General features: G+C 53.1%; 3 protein-coding genes across 8 annotated transcripts; 2 read left to right on the plus strand and 1 right to left on the minus strand.

Annotated features, from left to right (window-relative positions):
- Window positions 1–3442: 3442 nt before the first annotated feature.
- LOC111149565 (BSCL2, seipin lipid droplet biogenesis associated) lies at window positions 3443–15741 on the plus strand. 6 transcript variants are annotated; one of them, XM_022506663.1, is made up of 12 exons: window positions 3443–3460; window positions 5716–5926; window positions 7385–7701; window positions 9881–9962; window positions 13065–13208; window positions 13999–14133; window positions 14307–14404; window positions 14537–14678; window positions 14838–14904; window positions 15052–15138; window positions 15274–15354; window positions 15495–15741. In XM_022506663.1, the coding sequence occupies exons 2-12, from the start codon at window positions 5849–5851 to the stop codon at window positions 15647–15649; spliced, it is 1386 nt and encodes a 461-aa protein (XP_022362371.1). In that variant the 5' UTR covers window positions 3443–3460; window positions 5716–5848; the 3' UTR covers window positions 15650–15741. The 6 variants fall into 6 exon arrangements, with proteins under 6 accessions (XP_022362371.1, XP_022362372.1, XP_022362369.1 ...); XM_022506664.1 differs by lacking the exon at window positions 3443–3460 and adding an exon at window positions 3541–3843 and having other exon boundaries at window positions 5480–5926; window positions 15058–15138; XM_022506661.1 differs by lacking the exon at window positions 3443–3460 and adding an exon at window positions 3542–3843 and having other exon boundaries at window positions 5480–5926.
- Window positions 3868–5471, minus strand: LOC111149566 (G protein subunit gamma 3). Its single transcript, XM_022506667.1, has 3 exons — window positions 5116–5471; window positions 4599–4698; window positions 3868–4323 (listed from the first exon to the last, which is right to left on the minus strand). The coding sequence occupies exons 2-3, from the start codon at window positions 4695–4697 to the stop codon at window positions 4195–4197; spliced, it is 228 nt and encodes a 75-aa protein (XP_022362375.1). The 5' UTR covers window position 4698; window positions 5116–5471; the 3' UTR covers window positions 3868–4194.
- Window positions 15742–16516: 775 nt separating the features above from the next.
- Window positions 16517–17902, plus strand: LOC111150296 (LRRN4 C-terminal like). The gene is made up of 2 exons (XM_022507747.1): window positions 16517–16599; window positions 17149–17902. The coding sequence occupies exon 2, from the start codon at window positions 17154–17156 to the stop codon at window positions 17865–17867; it is 714 nt and encodes a 237-aa protein (XP_022363455.1). The 5' UTR covers window positions 16517–16599; window positions 17149–17153; the 3' UTR covers window positions 17868–17902.
- Window positions 17903–18801: the final 899 nt, after the last annotated feature.

Raw genomic sequence — 18801 nt, forward strand, 5'->3', positions numbered from 1 at the left:
CTTTAATTAACAAGAGCACTATTGTGTTTCTAGCACTGAACTCCTAACTGTAATTCCTTTTTCTTTTTTTAAGATTATTTATTCATTTATTTGACAGAGAGAAATCACAAGTAGGCAGAAGTAGGCAGAGAGAGAGAGGGAGAAGCAGGCTCCCTGCTGAGCAGAGAGCCTGATGTGGGCTCCATCCCAGGACCCTGGGATCATGACCTGAACCGAAGGCAGAGGCTTTAACCCACTGAGCCCACCCAGGCGCCCCCTAACTAATTTCTAATAAATGGTCAGGGACTTAATAAAGCTGAGATGCCACAGGCTCACAATCAGTGTTTGGAAAAAGTAGTGATATAACAGGTAACAGATCCTGCTCTAACTCCTCTCTCCATGTGGGACACAGATTCAGACCCCCAGAGGCTTACGGCTTTGTTTACATAAAGGCTGTCCTTTTTTTTTTTTTTATATTTTATTTATTTACTTGACAGAGATCACAAGTAGGCAGAGAGGCAGGCAGAGAGAGAGGAGGAAGCAGGCTCCCCACTGAGCAGAGAGCCTGAGATCAGGGCTATCCTTGATTTCAGTGTTTGCCCATTTTCTGGGATATTTAAAGTCAGGGTTTTTTTTTGTGTGTTTTTTTTTTTTTTTTTTTTTTAATTTTTAAAGATTTTATTTATTTATTTGAGAGAGAGAACATGAGAGGGGGGCGGGTCAGAGGGAGAAGCTGACTCTGTGCTGAGCAGGGAGCCTGATGGGGGACTTGATCCTGACACCCCAGGATCATGACCTGAGCTGAAGGCAGTTGCTTAACCAACTGAGCCACCCAGGCACCCTAAAGTCAGTTTTAAAGCTAATTAATCATTTTTTAAAATTAATCATTTTTAATGGTTATTTATGGTTAATGCCTGGTCTCTGGTAACCTCTTTTTTTAAAAAAGATTTTTATTTATCTTTGTGAGAGAGAGTGCGTGCCCGTGCAAGTGACGGGGGAGGGAGGGACAGAGGAAGAAGCAGACTCTGCTGAGTGGGGAGCCTGATGCAGAACTGGATCCCAGGACCATGAAATCATGACCTGAGCCAAAGGCAGGTGCTTAACTGAGTCACTCAGGCACCCATCTGGTAACCTCTTAAGCCCCCTTTTTCCCCAAACAGGGCTGCAGCCATTCACCCCCAATTTGATGAGTGTGAAAATTGTGCAGAAAAATTGAAAAGAGACTTAAAAAGCAAAACAACGAACATCAAGATTATGTTTATTGAGCACTTCCGTTCTGGCTTTTTACCAAGTCTGAGCTGATGTGGAAATTTTCACTTACTCTCCTGGAATTTGCCCAACACTGATGCAGTAGAAAAAGAGAGTTTCTTAGTGTCCGCTCTGCATTGCTTGCTATTTAAGCATATATAGTATAATCATTCGTTAAATATTTGAGTGCCAGCTATGTGCCAGACACTTTCAAGATAAGATGCTTCTTGGGGTGCCTGGGTGGCTCAGTGGGTTGATTTCAGCTCAGGTCATGATCTTATGAGACCGAGACCTCCCTGGCCCCATCCCCTTCTCCCCCTCTCCCTGCCCCCTGTGCCCAGTGGGGAGTCTGCTTGGGATTCTCTCTCTCCCTCAGCCCCTAACCCCCCCACCCCAGAGTAAATCAATCTTTAAAAGAATAAAATAGAACACACTGGATCCTTTCAGGAGTTTTCATGAAACACCAAGAAGGAACCAATGGGGACTCCTGAACAGAATGGGGGGAGGTCCCCACTGCAGGAGGGCAACCAGGTTGTTGTCCCTGCTTTTTTTTTTTTTTTAAGATTTATTTATTTATTAGAGGGAGAGAGATCACAAGTAGGCAGAGAGGCAGGCAGAGAGGGGGGTGGGGAAGCAGACTCCCCCCTGAGCAGAAAGCCCAATGCGGGGCTCGATCCCAGAACCCCGAGATCATGACCCGAGCCGAAGGCAGAGGCTTTAACCCACTGAGCCACCCAGGCGCCGCATGTCCCTGCTTCTTCATTGCTAGGGTGAGGTAATTAGATGACCTTCAGAACATGTTAGGACTCAGAAGTTCAACAGCTGGAAAGCTGCTTTTTGTTCCTGAAAGTGCCCCAAGTCCATTGGGTACCCCTGGACCTGTGGAGACATCCATAGGAGACTAAGTTCAATTCCTGGTAGATGCCCTTTATTCCTGTGGTTTCCTGTCTCCATTCCTCTCTCCTTAACTGTTTCCTGTGCAAAGGTGGGGGGAAGCTGGGGGTGATAGATATCCCTAATACCTCCTACTACTGCAAGGTGCCTCCTCCCACCCCCGCAAATTTTTTTTTTTTTAAGATTTTATTTATTTATTTGATGGAGCACAGTCCAGGGGGAGCAGGAGAGGGGGTGTCTCCCTCAGCAGAGAGCCCAACATGGGTCTCCATCCCAGGACCCTAGGTTGGTGACCTGAGCTGAAGGCAGACACTTAACCAACGGAATCACCCAGGTGCCCCTCCCAAAGTGTATCCTGACAAAACGAGCTGGCTTAGGATTCCCCCCAGGGAAGGATAGATACATCCCTGAATTTGGGGGATGTTGATAATGCATGAGGAGCAGACACCCCGGGACTGTTACCTTTCCTGTCTTGGCGCTGGTCCCACTTCCATATGTTCACCCTTGGAAAAGGCTTCTAGAAAAGCATCCTGGGCTTATAAACCTCCGCCAAGTTTGAGTCTGGGAGACGCTTGTGAGACATTAAGCTTTGGATTTGGCATCTGGCCAGATGGCAAGCTGGGGCCACTACGAAGGTTGGTAGGCACACTAGGAGCGGGGACGTTGCTTCTGGCGGATGTGACAGAATTGGCCTGAGGGAGAAATGGGAACACTGCAAGCCCTACCAGGAAACCCAACCTGAAACAATTTCGAGCTTATCTAGCTCCTACGGAGACCAGAAGGCGACTGAGGAACGGCGCCGGGCACACCCCAAAGGGAACCTCTACTTGGCAAGTTGTAGAGCCTAGATTCCCTCGCAAGATCCCTGCGACCCGCATGCCTCCTACACTGTGCTTGCGAGGGTTCTCTTGTCCCACGATCTTTGCTTATAGCCACCCGTGTGCCTTCACCTGGATGGTAGGGGGTGGGGAGACGTCGATTTTCAGACTCCGGGGTGGGTAGGAATGGGCATCGAGTTGGCAAGGGCAGGGGCAGCCATTTTGAGACCAGATGAGCACAGAAGGGACCATATTGAGATCTCTGGCTGCCTGGGGCCGCCATTTTAAGCATGGGGCTAGCTCGGAAGCCCTGTACGGTGAAACCCAGTGACGTGGGGCTGCCATATTGGCGCAAGTCCCATGGCGGTGGCCATCTTGGAAAGGGGCCCGCTGTGGGCGCGGCCATCTTAGAAGTAAAACCGGCCCCTTCGCAGAATTGGAGCCGCGCTCCTCCCCTCGATTCCAGAGTTCCTGCGGTCTGCGAATGCTCTCGGAATCCCTCCCTAGATCTCCCCTATTCGGTCTGTTTTCATTTTCGCTTGTGTTCAGTGCTTGCGCGCGCGCGTGTGCTTGCGTGTGTGTGTGTGTGTGTGTGTGTGTGTGTGTGTGTGTGTGTGAGTGCTCTCCGTAGCCTCTGAGTGTCTATTGTAAGTTAGTTCTTCCACTTGAGACGCTCTCTCGCGCCCGCCATCCCCCCAATCCCGGCGATCTCCGATCCTAGACAATGTCTAACCTGATTTGACTGGCCCTATTCCTGGGGTATGCCAAGCCTTCCACCTGCCGCACACACTCCCAGATCTACAGACTGATGATCCTCTCCCCAAGAACGCTAACACAGGAGCTGTCCTCTGAGACTCTGGATGACTTTATTCTTCAAATGGCTTTACCCTTATCATAGCTCCAGGTGAGACTGAGAGCAAGCACCCGGCCCATCCCTCGGCCCATCCCTCTCTCCATTGTCTGAGCGGGTCACAGAGAGAAGCCGGCAGGACGCTGGCAGAGTCTGAACGGCCGTTCTGGGGATGGAGCTAAGGGGGCCCTGGATCAGGGGGTACTTGGGGTCCTCCGCAGTGGTCGAGGAAATGGGGTCGACAGATCGGTGACGGAGACCTTTGTGCTTCAGATAACCTCATGGGGTTGGACAAGGGCTAGGGATGGGAATGCAGGGACCCTCAGGGGCTCACGACAGTTACTGACCTAAGGAAGGGCCTAGGAGAGGGAAAGGTGAAGAGCTTGTGCCGGGGGACAGGGCAACTCAGAGGAGGGCGCAGAAGAACTTCTTCTCCCGGAAGGGGTTCTCCGAAGTGGGCACAGGGGTGATCAGGGGATCCTCACAGGCGTGGGCATCACAGTAAGTCATCAAGTCTGCTGCTGCCTTGGACACCTGGGGCACAGCCAGGAGGGGAATTGTTAGCCAGATCCTCTGAGAGGGAGTGCTGCCTCCCTCCCCAAATGGGTTATCTTTTGCCATCCCTAGGGCTTCTTCAGACAGTATTCGCTTCCCTCATCCCCCACAGAGGCCAGAGGACAGCTGTCCTTACAGAGCCAGAGACTCCTCCCCTGATGGCAGGCAGTCCAGGAAAGAAAACATCTCTTAACCTGAGATTTGGGGACCTACAACACAACTGGGCCAACTAATGGGACCCAGGGTCTGCCCACCTTTATCCGGCACAAGCTGGCTTCAATCTTAAGCTGTTCCACCATCTTGCGGGCTTGCCCAATACTCATAGTGCTGTTCACAGGGGTCTCCCCTTTCATCCTGGAGAAAAGAGAGGGATAGCTAAGACCATGATGTGGGGCGTGAGGGGCCGCATAATCTCATCTGAAGACCCCTCCTTCGTGCTCCTTTTTCATCAATCTTTACAAGACTGGGGTCATGTGTCCCAGTATTTTGTTCCTCTTATCCTCATCCTCTAGCGGTCTTTCCCATCCCTGTCTTCCTGGGCCAAGGAAATGGAGACGGTGGGATGAAATGCCACCCAAACCCCCCTACGGCCTGGGCCACGGATCATTAGACATAAAAATGATTTAAGGCTTTTCAGCCCTTCCAGCCATGTGTGTTCCCAGCTCTGAAAGCCTCAACCAGAAAAAGCCCCGCCCTGATGAGGACATGTAACCCCCCTCTCCCTGCCCCCTTGAGCCCCAGGGGGAGAAAAGCAGGATGCTCCCTACTTACCTGAGGCCACAGGCAGCAGCAGCCCTGGGGAGTAGTCAGTGGAGTGCACAAAAGCTGGCTGAGATGGGTGCCCCACCTTGCAGGGAGTTGCAGCTGAAAAGATCTGCGGTAGCAGCAGAAGCAGCTGATACAAAGAAGTTCACTGGGGAGGTCAGGTCAGAGGTCTGCCGGGGGCTAGTCCCAGTTCCGGCAGCTCAGGCACTGCCCAGACGCTGGTACCTGAAGGATGAAGGATGCTAGAAGGAGCTGCTCAGATCCTGGAGCATACCAACTGCCTGGCCAGTGGGGGAGCCTGGCTGGTGACTGCAGCCCCTACGCACACCCCCACTGTGAACTCTCACTAGCTGCCCTTCCCCCATTGCAGGCATTCTGAATCCAGACTAGGACGGACCTGGAAGGAGCAGAGGCCCAGGCCGACTGCCCCCCCCCCCCAAATGGGGTGGTCTGGACCCGTGACATCGCCTGCTGTGGAGTCTGTACTGGCTGCGGGGGACCCTGCTCATTTGAAAATCTGACATCAGCTGGGCAGTCGCCCCTCTTCTCCCTCCTCCCTCTGCTCTGACATAGCATGTAGTACCTGAATCTTCTTTTCTTTCCCAGGGACCCTCCATTCCCTATATCCAGGAAAATGTGATGAACTACAGGTATCAGCTTCTAGATCACCAACCACTTCATGTTCTAGCCACGAGTGACTCGAGTGGAAGATCCGGGGGCAACGAGGTTCATTAGGAAGATGCCTAAAGAACAAGGAGAAGAAGCTGGGGGAAAAGAGGTGTGCAGATACCATATCAAAGAATCGGACAAAGAAGAGGTAGGGGACACTGTGGGGAAAGTCTTCGGATGTTTCTTGAACTAGATGAGCTTCCAGGGTGGGTTTTGGAGTGTGGGTATTGGTTTGAGAGATTACATCCCAGGCCTGCAGGGTTGTGGCTGGCGCTCCGTGGAATGTGAAGATGGACACAATATTAACCTTACTCTCTGAGGAATCTTATCTGGGGTGAATAGTCATATACAAAATAGAAGGTACCGTCTGCTAAGATCTAGTGTACATAACGCGCTGCAGGGATCCTGAGGGAGACAGTCCAGTTAGGGTCGGAGGAGGTCGGTCGCGTTCTAAATGCTGGAGACAAAACACGGAGCTGAAATGCTATCACTCTTGTGATAGGGGCCCGCCAGCCGGCCGGCCAGCAGGGCTCTCTGCCTCGGACGCCTACGGGTCCAAGGAGCTGTGGGCGATAAAAGTGGGCGCCAGCTGGGTGCCCGCCCCTCTCCCCCTTTGCGGGGGGGTTTAGATGGCCGGTGGTGAAGGTGTGGGTGGAGGGCCGGGACTGCGGCCTCGAGGGGCGGCCTGAGGGGGATGCTGCTGACTCATAGCATGCCCTGGGCCTTATCTTGAGGCCTGGCGGGAGGCGCCTGTCCTCTCGGGTCTGGGAGGGGGACGGCAGGGAGGGACAGTATGCAGCGCGCGGAGATGGGAAACCCGCCGCCTGGCAGGCCCCGCCCCTTGCGCCGGGCCCCGCCCTGGAGTGAGGTCCGGCCCCGCCAGGCCACAAAGGCGGCCGGCGGAAGGGGGCGGGGCTTCCGCGGGAGACGGAAGTCCCCTTTCGCCATTGCCCCAGCCTCTGCGAGCTGGTGAGTCTGCAGAGCCCTGGTGGCTGGCGAGCATCTGGTTTCCTCGCTGGCTCGGTTAGGTCCGGGTTCCCGGCGCCGCGCCCACCGCCAGCCGGAGTCAGGTGCTGGCGGGGAGTGCAGGATGCCCTAGCGGGCGTGGGGCGCGGCCCTGGCGGGAAGCGAGCGCAACTCTGGAGAAGAGGAGAAACTTGGGAGGCATTTGTGACCGCGCTTGGGCTGTTGGCTTTGAGTGCGGCTGTGCGACCCTAGGCAAGTCGCACATTCTGTCGGTGCAGCCACTTCGCGGTGTGGACTCGGTGTCATCGTGTGTGTAAAAGCTTTTTAAAGTGTTCATCCTCTCTGTGTTGTGTGTTGTTACGAATGAGTATCCCGGTGGCTGGTCCCAGACTCGGGTGCCCAGAAGACAAGTTCAGCTGAGGTGTTGGGGCAGTGGGGCTAAAGAAAGCACAGTGAAGGAAAAGGGAAGGGATAATTGGTTGAGAAACGCAGTCATCTGGAGAAAAGCCATATGAAAACAAAGGCTTGGCTGTCTTCTGCTCTCTCTAGTTCCTCCAAGCCAGTCCAGTAAGCTCGTCCTTCTTGTCCCCACCTCCCCTAGGAAAAGAGCCATTCTTTCCCCATCTCTGTCTTTTTCCAGGAACCACCAGCTGCTTCATCCCATGGCCAGGGGTGGCGTCCAGGTGGCAGAGCAGCTAGGAACTCAAGGCCTGAATCTGGGGCCAGACACTCTGCACTCCCTGCCATGGTCAATGACCCACCATTACCTGCCTTACTGTGGGCCCAGGAAGTGGGCCACGTCTTGGCAGGTCGTGCTCGCAAGCTGCTGCTACAGTTTGGGGTGCTCTTCTGTACCATCCTCCTCCTGCTCTGGGTGTCTGTCTTCCTCTATGGCTCCTTCTACTATTCCTACATGCCCACAGTCAGCCATCTCAGCCCCGTGCATTTCTACTACAGGTGAGAGGGGTCTTCTACCAAAGTAGAGGGATTCTTTGAGAGAATTGCTGTCAGGGCACTTAGTGCTTATTCAGGTCAACCCCTCATTTACAGAGGAGAAGATTCGAGCCCAGTGTGTTTATATGACTTCTTACCTTTCACAGTCCAAGGCTGAAGAAGCTTTGGGTTGGTAGGGCTCTAAGGTCCTAGTTCTGCCTCTGGTTGCTGATATTTGTTCAAAAGAAGAAGAAGAAAATCCCCCTTTTAGACTGTCACTGTGAGGATCAGTTCTGTTTGGGTTAGGTCAGATCTCTCTTAGGGCCACTGTAGACCTCTTTTAGGTCATCTTAGAACTCAACTTGGCCTTCAGCAGAGAAGGTATTAGGAAAGCCTCAAGTTGCCTTGTACATTACTTTCTCCCACTCCCATAATCTCACAGATTATGGAAACACAAGGGAACAAGGTACACAAAGTCCCAGAGTCCTGCTTCTTACCTGGGACCTCAGTTCCTTTTGATTTTACAGAGTTTGCCAAATTCTCACCCTTTCGCTTAACAGTGGCAGTAGGACTAGTGAAGAGATGCTGATTGGGGGATTCTTACCAATGGTTCAAAGTTAATTTTTTTTTCCTGTCTTGAGTCCCTGATTATGAACTGTGCTTTCTAAGTCAAAACTGCTTAAACTTTCAGGAGGCATGATCTCATGAAAACTCTGGGCCTTCTGCCGTAAAAACATGTTTGCACTGGGGCACCTGGGTGGCTCAGCTGGTAGAGCACATGACTCTGACTCTTTTTTTTTTTTTTTTTAAGATTTTATTTATTTATTTGACAGACGGAGATCACAAGTAGGCAGAGAAGCAGGCAGAGAGAGAGGAGGAAACAGGCTCCATGCTGAGCAGAGAGCCCGATGTGGGGCTCGATCCCAGGACTCTGAGATCATGACCTGAGTTGAAGGCAGAGGCTTTAACCCACTGAGCCACCCAGGTGCCCCCATGACTCTGACTCTTGATCTCAGGGTCATGAATTAAGACCCATGTTGGATGTAGACCTTACTAAAATACACACACACACACACACACACACACACACACACACATAAAGGCATGCCCATGTATAATTTTTGTTACAAGTTGAGATTTGTGAACCTCTTAAAAACCATCTATGGGGGGGGGGCCTGGGTGGCTTAGTCAGTTAAGTGTCTACCTTTAGCTCAGGTCATGATCCTGGAGTTTCAGGATTGAGCCTTGTGTTGGGCTCTGCACTCAGCAGGGAGCCTGCTTCTCTCTCTCCCTCTCGCTTGCTAGCTCTCAAATAAAATCTTTAAAAAAAAAAAGAAGAAGAAGAAAAGACCCTCTTTGGATTGTTTGGGATTTTCCCAAACTAGGCTCCAGACCAGAACTACTAAATCTGGAGATAGGACCTAGGAATCTCCTTTTTTTTGTTTTTTATTTAATTTTAATTTTTTTTTTAAAGAGAGTGAGCACACATGTACCCAGGAGTTGGTGGGGAGGTCCAGAGGGAGACAGAGAGAATCCCAAGCAGGCTCCACGCCCAGCAGGGAGCCCGACACAAGGCTTGATCCGAGGACCCCGAGTTCATGACCTGAGCAGAAATCAAGAGTTGGACACTTGGGGCGCCTGGGTGGCTCAGTGGGTTAAAGCCTCTGCCTTCGGCTCAGGTCATGATCCCAGGGTCCTGGGATCGAGCCCCACATCAGGCTCTCTGCTCTGCAGGAAGCCTGCTTCCTCCTCTCTCTCTCTCTCTGCCTGCCTCTCTGCCTACTTGTGATCTCTGTCTGTCAAATAAATTTAAAAAATCTTAAAAAAAAAAAAAAAAAAGAGTTGGACACTTAACCGATTGAGCCGCCCAGGTGTCCCCAGGAATCTGCATTTTTATCAAGCTCTCCCCAAGTGAATCTTAAACACTTCAATCTGAAATTGTTCAACTAGGTGTTCACTGCGTCCCGTGTAAGACTTTCCACTCTAACGAGAGGAAATGAGCTGAAGTAGCACGAAGAGACTGAAAACTGCTCAGGTGTCTTGAATCTCCTGGCTGCATTTCTTTTCCATCTCTCTCTGACAGAAGGGTACCTGTTCTGGAAGAAGGGATGGGGGACAAGAGGGAGCCCTAGGGGGCCCAGGAGGTGTGCGGACAGGTAAGGCAGACTCTGTAACTCAGTGGAGTATCCCCATTCTCATCTAGGACTGACTGTGATTCCTCCTCGTCCTTACTCTGCTCCTTCCCTGTTGCCAATGTCTCGCTGGCTAAGGGTGGACGTGACCGGGTGAGTATGGGAGCAGAAGAGAGGTTTCATGAGAACTTTGTGGAGACTTGGAATCGGAGGGATTGAGAAAGACCTGGCGAGCAGGACTTGAGCAGTAGAGACTCAGAGGAAGGCTCTCGAGGAGAGGGAGGTTAAAGAAAAAGTCTGAATCGTGTGGATTATTTCCTGCCCAGATGTTAGCAGTGCCCTTCTCAGATCGTTTCAAACAGGCTGTACCTACTAGATGAGATGTGTTCTAGACCTCAGTGAACCTAAGTGAACCAATCAGCTATTTCCCCGGACGAGGCTGCAATCCACCCAGGAGTTTTGAAAGCCTGTATGTGAGGTTAGGAAACTCTTGACAAATGTGTGTGATGTGCATTACAGAGAGCACTGTACCAGGGGGATGGGCCAGAGGCCAGTAGGGCTTTAGCGAACCCCAAAGCCCTGGGAAATGCAGAGTGGGAATGCATGTGTTTGTAATAGGCAAGTTGCTGGAGGCTCTCAGAAGAGAGGACGACCCCGGCGTGCTTCAGAGGACCGTTGGAGCATCCATATCGTTTTTGCTCACCAGTTTTCTGAGTTGTTAGTCAACAACATAACTCGTAGTAATTAGTGGCCATGTGTACTAAGAATTTTTAAATCCTCTGAAAAGTTTTTTTTTTTTTTTTTTTTAAAGTGGTCCATGGGAGGACACTTCCTGACACAGGATAAATCTACATGGTCACTCTGGAGGGAGGAGTGTGAGCTCTAGCATCTGGGGGGCCCTGGGATTGGTGTTTGGACTGGCCTTGTGTGGCAGTACGAATAGCCGGCTGTGTGTGTCCTGTGACCTCTTCCACTGGACCAGGAGGTAGCCAGACACCGTCAAGAAGACTTAGCAGGTCCAATGAGTTGGGACCCCAGTGGACGTTGTGATGTGGAAGATTGGATATTGTGAGGCAGAGAGTCATCGTTTTGTTGTATGTATGTGTGTATGTATTTCTTTATTTTGAGGTGGGGGTGCTGAGGGAGAGAGAGAGAATCTTAAGCAGGCTCTACGCCCACCTCAGACCCTGATGAAGGGCCTCGATCTCACCACCCTGAGATGACCTGAGCCGAAATCAAGTCGGGCGCCCCAAGATTTATTGTTTAATCCGGCTACTGAGAAAAGGAGTTTAGAGAGTATTACAGAATCTTCAGTGAAGACATTGATTTGATGTACTTTTGTGGCTAAAAATAATAATAAATAGACTGTGTTGAGAAGGAGCTAGAAACAAACCACAGTACGTCTGCCCTGAAATGGTGCCTACAATTGTGTGGCTGCGTGGTGTGGAGATCCTGCCAGTGACTCGGGGAGCCCGAAACAATTGGGTGTGAAGCTGCCGGATGAGGAAGGGAAAGGTGCGGGGCAAGGGGAGATCCGATGTCAGGGATGCCGATCAGGGTGGTCCCTGATAATTAAAGCAGGTTGATCATTTTGTCCATTTACAGTGAACCTTTAGGAAGGAAGGAACAGAATAAATAACATGTATGTATGTTATGTGTAACACTTTGCTAGAAGTAGAAGATGGGTTCCTGTTTTCAAGGAGGTCACAGGATTGATGGAGAAATCGATACATCGCATTAGGTAGCCAAGTGGAAAGTACAGCTTCCGCATTTCAGAAGAATTTGAGGGATCAGTATGAAACTGGTGATGGCAAGGCTCAAAGTGGATCTTAGAAGGAAAGGTGGACATTGTGTCGGAATGGGGGAACAGAAGGACAGTCTGCCCATCCGATGTGCACAAAGGCACGGAGTCATTCACAAGAATCTGGTGGTCAATTTGGTGGGTCCCATTGGAGGCAATGATGTTTTTTAGCCAGAATTACTAGTTCAAAAACCTATGTTAAAATAGCTTTGTTGAGAGAAAACTCACATATCCTACAATTCACCCGTATAAGATGTATAGTTCAGTCGGAAACTCCTACCGATTAGCTAATAGTCCGTCCCCATTTTCCTCCACTTCACCCAGAGAGCTACCTGTGAAAATGTTCCAGGGACACCTGGGTGACTGAGTCAGTTAAGCATCCGACTCTCAATTTCAGCCCAGGTCATGACCCTGAGAAGGGTTGTGAGAGATGGAGCCCCACGTTGGCCTCCATGCATGGTGTGGAACCTGCTTCATCTCTTCTCCTCTCCCTGTGGCGCTCCCCCACCCTAAAAAATGTTTCCAAGAATTCGGTGAGGCCACCAGCTTCCTCTGGCCTCTTCCAGGGCCTAGAGTCTCATGGAATCCATTTTTTTCAAGAGATAATTCATTCTGGAAATAAGAACCCGTACAAAGAAAGACTCTAATCAGTGATTTTCCACCTTTTACCCTAGTGGTAGTGCTCAAAGCACCCTCAGCCACGTCTGGATTGGGGGGTGGTTCACGATGGGCTTTTCCTTTTTTCTTTTAAATCCGTTACCTTTGTTTAAAAACAAAAGCTTTACTCTTGCCCCTGTGATTCTTGTGTACCATCCTGAAGGAGGTGATGCTTGGAAAAGAATAGTTGAACAAAGAATTAGAAGAATAGAGGAACAGTCAGGAAAAACCCGGGTATGTTCGGTGGCAAATCTTGAACCTTTGGATGTTAATCCCAGTGAAGAAACCTTCCCACTAGGCATCTCAGGGTTCTATCCACAGAAGCAAGGTAGGGGACGCAGAGTGACATAAAGCTGATGTGGAGCGACAGTGACCGAGAAGGGATGGCTTGGGAGTTGGTGCACACTGCTGTCACTCGGTTAATTAATACTGGAAGGGAAAGCTGGCTGGGCCCAGGGGGATGGCCTCACGGGGACAGAGGGCTGAGTCACACATGGCCCAGTTGGCAACAGGACAGTTCACTTTTGGGAAAAAAAAAAGAAAGAAATGTGACACAGCCTTTCTCAGAACAGAGCTGGTTTCAGCCAAGTCACAGGATGCTGATCTCAGGAGTGGGAGGGTCCCGGCCGCCATAAGGGGGCAGCACCTTCCTGGGATGAGAGACTGAGCGGCCTGCTGCGCTAGGCAAGGGCAGGGGGGCTGGTGGTGGCCAAGTTTGAAGGGGTGAGGGGAGGTGGAACAGAGCACCATCTAAACAAATAAATGTTCTGAAAAGAGATGGGGGCTGCCTTGGGCAGGTGCTGATGTATGGACAGCCGTACCGTGTTACCTTAGAGCTTGAGCTGCCAGAGTCCCGTGTGAATCAAGATCTGGGCATGTTCTTAGTGACCATTTCATGTTACACCAGAGGCGGCCGGATCATCTCCACTTCTTCGCGCTCCGTAAGTGTTCCTGGCCTGTCTGGGAGGGTGCGGAGCTGACAGCAGGGGTCAGAACATCTGGGTAGGGCTTTAGGAGAAAACGTCCCAGCTCAGAGGTCACAGACTCCTCACAATGGGGAAGAGGAATCAGTCTACCAAGCCAGACAGACGCCCCACATATCTGATGAGTGTGTCCAGCTTTCAGAAAGGTAGGAAGAGGGGAGCCAAAATGGGCTTCCTTAGGGCCCCAAAGACCTGGAATCCTCACTCAGAAACATACTAGCCAAGAGACAGCTTCTTTAACCCGTTGGTTACAAAGCACTACTAACCCGGCATGTTAGTAATAGTCCCGTAGCAAGACTAGACTGGATTCGATGAAGACATGTGCAGTGCTTATGTGCCCATAGTGGGTCTTCAGTAAATATTAAGACCCCATTCTTACGTAAATCGTCAGCAGAGCCACATGATGAAACAAATCTCTGAATGTCTTCATGGAGAAAAGCTTCAGGTGGCGCCCTGAAACTTAGTCTATTCTGGGTGGTAGATCTGCCTGGGGGAAGATCAGAGACTGTGTGGGGCTTAACCTGTGCAGGTTCTTAGAAGAGGGGAATGGAGACATGGTCAGGCGGGGCAGACCTGTCACTGGGGCAGCTGGGATGGTTCGGCCAAGGGTGGGGGATCGTGGTAGGAGGTGAAAATGAGAGAGCAGCCGGCTTCACAGACTGCTCAGGAGGCTTGGTTTTGGGGGGTGGGTTGGGCTGTGGAAATTGGGGGGTACCTGTCCCCAGCCTCTCCCTTCTGGCCCCAGCAGGTGATGCTGCATTACCGCTCAGACCTGCTCCAGATGCTTGACACGCTGGTCTTCTCCAGCCTCCTGCTGTTTGGCTTTGCGGAGCAGAAGCAGCTCCTGGAGGTGGAACTGTACCCGGAGTACAGGGAGAACTCGGTGAGGGGTGAGGGAAGACTAGGGACCGCTCTCCTCAGGAGCCCACAGTCCCACCTGCCGAGCCTCTGGGCTCCATCAGCCACGAAGATGCCGGGAGGGGGCATCGGGTTGGGCTGGGAAGAGTGACAGCCACGGGATCGTGGCCTGACACCCCTCCCCTGTCCCATCCCCAGTACGTGCCGACCACCGGAGCGATCATTGAGATCCACAGCAAGCGCATCCAGATGTACGGGGCCTCGCTCCGCATCCATGCCCACTTCACCGGGCTCAGGTGAGGGCGTGCCAACGCCGGCGCGAGGGGGGCTGTCCTCAAGTGCAACTGGCTTGCGTTTTCCTAGAACCAATTCCTGGGAAGTGAGGAGGCTGGTGCTGTCCGCTAACTGCCACCCACCTCTGGCCTCAGGTACCTGCTGTACAACTTCCCGATGACCTGCGCCTTCATCGGCGTCGCCAGCAACTTCACCTTCCTCAGCGTCATTGTGCTCTTCAGCTACATGCAGTGGGTGTGGGGGAGCATCTGGCCCCGACACCGCTTCTCTTTGCAGGTCACAGAGGACCTCCTTCCCCTCCCCTCCCCTCCACTCCATGATCCTCCTCTGAGGAGAGGGCTGGGGCGTGGCCAAGGGCTGGGGAGCGGAGGGGGGGGTGCCCAGATCACAGTCAGGGAGGCCCAGCCTTGCTGCTCACTAGTTTGTCCCGCTCAGGTGAACGTCCGGAAACGAGACGGTTCCCAGAAGGCAGTGCAGCAACGGATCTCTGCCCGGCATGCAGGTAAACGTGATGGTAGGCGGGGGCTCCTGTGTGGCCCAAGCTTTAGGTCCTCACAGCTGAGCTGAGGGGCGGAGGACAGGTTGGAGGAGGTGAGCTTGGCCCAGGCAGCTGTGTTAGCCCTACCCCCGTCCTCTACCCACTTTGGAGGCACAGGACCCCAAGGCCAGGAGGAGTCGACCCAGCTGTCAGACATCACAGAGGACAGCGAGAGCCCTGAAGATCCCCCAGGGGCAGGTACTGTCCGCAGCTTGCCCTCCTCCCTCCCTCCCTCCCCCTCCTTCCTCCCTCCCTCTCTCAGTCCCCACAAGTCCTCAGTTGTCCTGGTCAGCCTCTTCTAGTCTGACCTCTGCCTTCCCCCTGTGGCTGCAGAGGGCCAGCTCCCTGAGGAGGAGAAAGCAGATCAGCAGCCCTTGAATGGAGAGGAGGAGCTGGAGCCAGAGGCCAGTGATGGTGAGGGGCCCGGGGCACGGAGGTCTGGGCGGAGTGGAGGTGGCTGGTGGGTGGGGAGGAGGTTATATTGGTTGAGGGAGAAGAGCCTTCGGTTACTTAATTTCCCATTGCGGATTTTGTTTCTCCCTCCTCTGGCTTAGGCTCCTGGGAAGACGCAGCTTTGCTGACGGAGGCCAACCTGCCTGCTTCTGCTCCCGCCCTGGTCCCCTCCCCCACCCCTGCCCTGGAGACTCTGGGCAGCTCTGAACCCTCTGGGGACAATCTCCGACAGCGCCCCACCTGCTCTAGTTCCTGAAGAGAACAGGGCAGAGTCCTCACATTCCAGTCCTTTCTCCTCTGACCCCTTCCCCTATCCTGTGGCTCCCCCAATAAACTATTTTCATGCCAGTTGCTTGCCTGACTCCTTGAAATGGATTCAGGGCTACTTGAGAACCCCATGTTCCCCGGGCATCCTCCCCGCCTTCCTGCATTGGAGGAGACTGTCTTGTTGGGGGGCTGCCTGCCGAGGGGGAAGGCCTCCAGACCTGGACTGCTCTAGGTACAGCTGTCTGCATTCATAGGCCTAGAAAGTCCAAGGAGAGAAAACCCATCTGGCCTACTCCATCCACGTGACTCTGGAGAGGGGGATCATTGCAGGGCGGGTCCGGAGAGCTAGGCCGCATCATTCCGGCCTCTGCACCCCTCCCTTTCTCTGTCCATTGGGAGGCAGAAGACAGGAAATGACTGCCATGGATGTGGTATGATTTTTACCAAAACAGCATTTTGTAGCCCAGGCCCCATGCTGTCACAGCTGTTTTCTTCTCTGATACCAGACAGGTGGCCCTCTCTCCTCTGCGCCCCTCCTCATCCCTCCACATAGCTTGAGCCTTGTGATTCTCGGCTCCTGGCTGCCTTCCACATTCCACTCTCATCTCCGAACCCAGGCATCCTGGCCTCCAGATGAAACAGCTGCTGTGACTCCCGTCTCCCCACCCCACCCCAATCCCTGGCCCCGTGACTCAGGCTCTCTGAAGGGACCGCCAGCTTCTTGGCATTCACCGGGAAAGGGGGGTGGGGGGGCCTGGTGGAGGGGGGGGCTAGGTGGTGACATCACAGTGGAAGAGTATAAAAGCTTCGAGCCAAAACAGAATTGAAATTGAGTTCACTGACAAACCTGCCCGCAAGTCTGTGCTCCCGGGGTCGCCCTAGCCTCACGCCCACAGACCACTGGTGGGAGATTTGCACCACGGTGAGACCTACCGGCTGGTGAGGGGCTGCTGGGGCCCAGGGGTGGGGGGAGGTGGGGGTGGGCAGGGAATGGAGCTCTTTCAACAGGTGGGGAGGATGCCGAGGTCCTTAAGGTTCCCCCTCTATACCATCTCTTCCGTCTCATTTCTGTCACTTTCGGGTTTTTGTGTGTGTCGCTGACTGATAATTATTTTACCGAGATCTTTTCTTTGGGTGGCTGCTGGGAATTTTTCCACCTTTCTTCTCCAGGCTGAGTAAATCATTTCCTCTTCTTTTCCCCTCCAGAACTTTGCTTATTCATTAACCATTTCTGGGCCTTCACCCATTGCGGGCCACACCCCCATCTCGCGGGCAGCCCATGTTTGCCCCCATCCCCCCAAAACCAAGTCCACAGCCGGTTCAGAAGTGGGTTGACAAATAAGTGTGTCTGCCCCCTTCCCTCCTCTTTCCTGTTCTCTCCTTGGCCCCCGCTGTGTGTCCCTGTCCCCAGAGGTTTCGTTGAGGGAGGGGGCCCTAGGAGGCGTGGGGTCTGGACAGTCTTTACCTTTCCACCTCCCTCCCTTCCAGACTCCATGCCGGGCTCTCCCTGCCTTCTGTGTCTCCTGGCTGTCACCTTCTCCTTAGTTCCCAGAACACGGCCCTTGGCCCCTCAAGATCTTATGGAAGAGGAGGAAGATGAGACGTCCCAGCCACCCCTGCCGCCTGTCTTCTGTGACTATGACAGCTGCCGGCACCTGCAGGTGCCATGTAAGGAGCTGCAGAGGGCCGGGCCCAGAGCCTGCATGTGCCCTGGGCTCTCCAGCCCTGCCCAGCCGCCTGCCCCGCCGCGCCTGGGAGAAGTGCACGTGGTGGCCGAGGACGGGAGCGCAGTGGTGCACTGGTGTGCTCCCTCCTCACCGGTCCACCAGTACTGGTTGCTGCTTTGGGAAGACAGTGGGGCCACCTGGAAGGGGCCCCCGCTCAACTCCACGGTCCGCAGAGCAGAACTGAAAGGACTGAAGCCCGGGGGAGATTATGTCGTTTGCGTGGTGGCTGCCAACGGGGCTGGAGAAAGCAGTGTGCCTGGGGCAGGTGGGGAGGGCCTCGAGGGGGTGGGTGGCCCGACTTTCGGGCCCTGCGGCAGGCTGGCCGTGCCCCCCAGACCCGTTACCCTGGTGCACACAGCCATCGGGGTGGGCACGGTGCTGGCCCTGCTGACCTGCTTAGCTCTGGTGTGGCATTTCTGCTTGCGTGAGCGCTGGGGCTGCCCCCACCGGCCGGCCTCCCAGCCCGCAGTAGGGCTCTGAAGCAGCCTAGGGGGCCTCTTTGGGGCCCAGCTGAACCCAGGCTTGGAGAGGAGAGCTTAGCCTGGGTTCCCTGGGAGGAGGCGGCTGCTGCTGCTGCCCTGAGCAGCCCTGGGCGGGGGGCCTGTTTGGGGGAGATGCGTGGGGAGTAGAAGGCCAGGAGCCTGAGGCCCTATCTGAGTCTCAGTGCTCAGCCCCAGAACTTGTTCAGGTCCCAGACTTTCCTTCCTGCTCCAGCCTCAGGTTCAGAAAGGAGCAGAGGGGGGTGGAAAACTTTTCCTTAAAGGACCAGATGGTAAATAATGTAGGCTTTGCAGTTCCAGACGATTAAAATCAAAGATAAAACGTAGGTACTTGTATGGCCATGGAACTGCGTAAAAACGTAAAAACCATTCTTAGCTCATGGGCCTTTCCTTTTCGGATCAGGCCCCAGCTGTGTTATGCCTGTTGGCTGCAGTGAGCTGATCCCAATCCCCATCATATACTCTCAAAAGTGCCCTGTCACATTGGTGGCTTTGGTGGGCTTTTGAGAACAATTTGGGAGTTTGGGGCAAGACTACTCCCCCTTTTACCTTTCATTTGGATATTGAAGGTGGGCACCCCTGAGTCAGGGTCCACCTGCGTCTGAAGTGGGTGGAAATGAATGACTGACATGGGGTGGAGAACCATGCTGTCTGGGCATTTCCCAGGAAATCCAAGGATTTCCCCCACTTTCCCTCAATCTGTGTCTGTTGTATATCCACTGTACCAACATTAAAGGAAATATAAAAGGAAGACATTTTCATTTTTTCTGACCCTTTTCATTTCCCTGTCCGCATACCTATGTCTCAGCGTAGCGTATACTTTCAAATTTATCTTTAAAATTAACTGGATGGGGCGCCTGGGTGGCTCAGTGGGTTAAAGCCCTTGCCTTCGGCTCAGGTCATGATCTCAGGGT

This window comes from Enhydra lutris, unplaced genomic scaffold (assembly GCF_002288905.1).
Source record: "Enhydra lutris kenyoni isolate GAN:26980312 unplaced genomic scaffold, ASM228890v2 scaffoldscaffold22, whole genome shotgun sequence".
Classification (NCBI taxonomy): Eukaryota; Metazoa; Chordata; class Mammalia; order Carnivora; family Mustelidae; genus Enhydra; species Enhydra lutris.